Raw genomic sequence first — 1,689 nt, forward strand, 5'->3', positions numbered from 1 at the left:
CGTTTGTCGACCAGGCACAACGTACGCAAATCTCTATACTGTAACAGATCAGATTGCTTTACAACTGTAATAAGGTTCATTGCTAAATTCAACTTAGCGATGGATGTTGGGAGGTTCTGAGGGACGCTGGTGAGGCCCTTTCTGCAGAATGATGATGGTTTGTTACACTTGTCGCAGAAAGCTTCTGGCACGTTGAGTTCCTTCAGGATAATGAGAAGGAAAATCAGCATGTGTCGAAGCCTTTTTCCCATGGTGTCCTGTCACCTAAAAAGGAAGGCAATCGAAATATCAAAAGTTGTTTAGTAATAACCACGTATTGATAACCACTTGTTTGCTAGAACCGACGTTTCGATGACCGTCAGCCATCTCCATCATGGCAAAGTGGGTGGTACGCTATGCACTGAGGCTAAGTGTTACATTTGGAACTGCATATCTCACTGTTGTTGTTTATAATATATCTATGTATGTCACAAGCAATTATCTAGGTTTTGGACGCGGCTTCAGTGCACAGCGAGCATTTTCTTATGGCCAGGCTTCTATGATAGCTATCTACAGTACCGATCACGGGATGTGCATCATCGGGATGCAGGATTTTTTTGGGATATCTCACAAGAAAATAGCTTACCTCCTAATGTTAGAAATGCAAAAACACTCAGTGTCTTCAAGACTACCTTTTCTTTACTCAACAGTTAATATGATTTGTTGTTAATTTTCCATTTTGCCTTTAGACATTGATATGCAAATTCAGTTCCATTATTATTTATATCATTTGTCATATTTATTTCGTATGTTTTATGTACTTTATTAGTCTGTTCAGTTTCTTTTATCATTACCCTTTGATTGTACTAAATTTACCTTTTATTATGTTATTTATGTCACAGGGAGCTTTGAAAAGCGCCAAAATGGCGATATGCTAGCCTGTATAAATAAATAAAATGAATGAAAATGAGGAATGAATATGTTAAGACCTTCGTCTCCGGTATATTTACTGCAAGTTTATAGACCAAAAAAAGAAAAAGAAAATGGGGCGTACAACCGTATTGTTGACACCACCAAGGAGCTTGATATAACGTCCTTGATATAATGTTTACTTCCATTCACGTATTATCCTGAACTTACTTCCACGCGGCTGACAAAGTGCCTTTTGGTAGGAAAAGCATTCTGGTCCTGCCAACCCAAATCACTACAGCCAGGAGTGAGCCAGCCTTACTTTGAAAACAGAGTCAAATTTTTGCCAAAGCCGCGGTACTTCGTAGCGCATGAACTTTCTAGGCACAGGAGAACCCGAATTTGATGTGTTTACTGCCGCAAAAGTTGATCTAGATTCATTCATTCGCAGACAATATAAATTGACCATGTGAAAAATGAAATTCACTCGGTACACTCCGTGAAAACAGCCTCCTCGGTGTTACTTGTGAAAAACGTTGTTTTGGGATGAAATCCGGATGAGAAAAATATTATGGCGCGTGCAGGACTAAGGCGGAAAATCGCTACATTGTGCCGCCTGGCTCAAGGACATTGTACAGATGTTACGTTATAATGTCCTTGGGCGGAATCTCTCGCGCGGAGTACAAGTCTTTGTAAATTTGCGACCCAGCCGGGGGGCGGGTCCTCGCGTGTGGGCTGTGAGCGCTGACGCCGGGTAATCTGCTGCGGACGTGCCGTTATAATTACCTTCAGGTTGGCAAC

At 41.3% G+C, this 1,689-nt stretch overlaps 1 protein-coding gene across 1 annotated transcript in view; it reads right to left on the reverse strand.

Moving 5' to 3' along the window:
- Positions 1-251, reverse strand: part of LOC109470400 (leucine-rich repeat-containing protein 24-like) — a 2,258-nt gene extending 2,007 nt beyond the window's left edge. Inside the window, exon 1 of the mRNA XM_019769339.1 lies at positions 66-251. Coding sequence (XP_019624898.1) covers positions 66-251 — 186 coding nt within the window. The remainder of the gene's footprint in view (positions 1-65) is intronic.
- Between the last annotated feature and the right edge of the window lie 1,438 nt (positions 252-1,689).

This window comes from Branchiostoma belcheri, unplaced genomic scaffold (genome assembly GCF_001625305.1).
Source record: "Branchiostoma belcheri isolate BF01 breed outbred unplaced genomic scaffold, Haploidv18h27 scaffold223, whole genome shotgun sequence".
NCBI classification, from domain to species: Eukaryota; Metazoa; Chordata; class Leptocardii; order Amphioxiformes; family Branchiostomatidae; genus Branchiostoma; species Branchiostoma belcheri.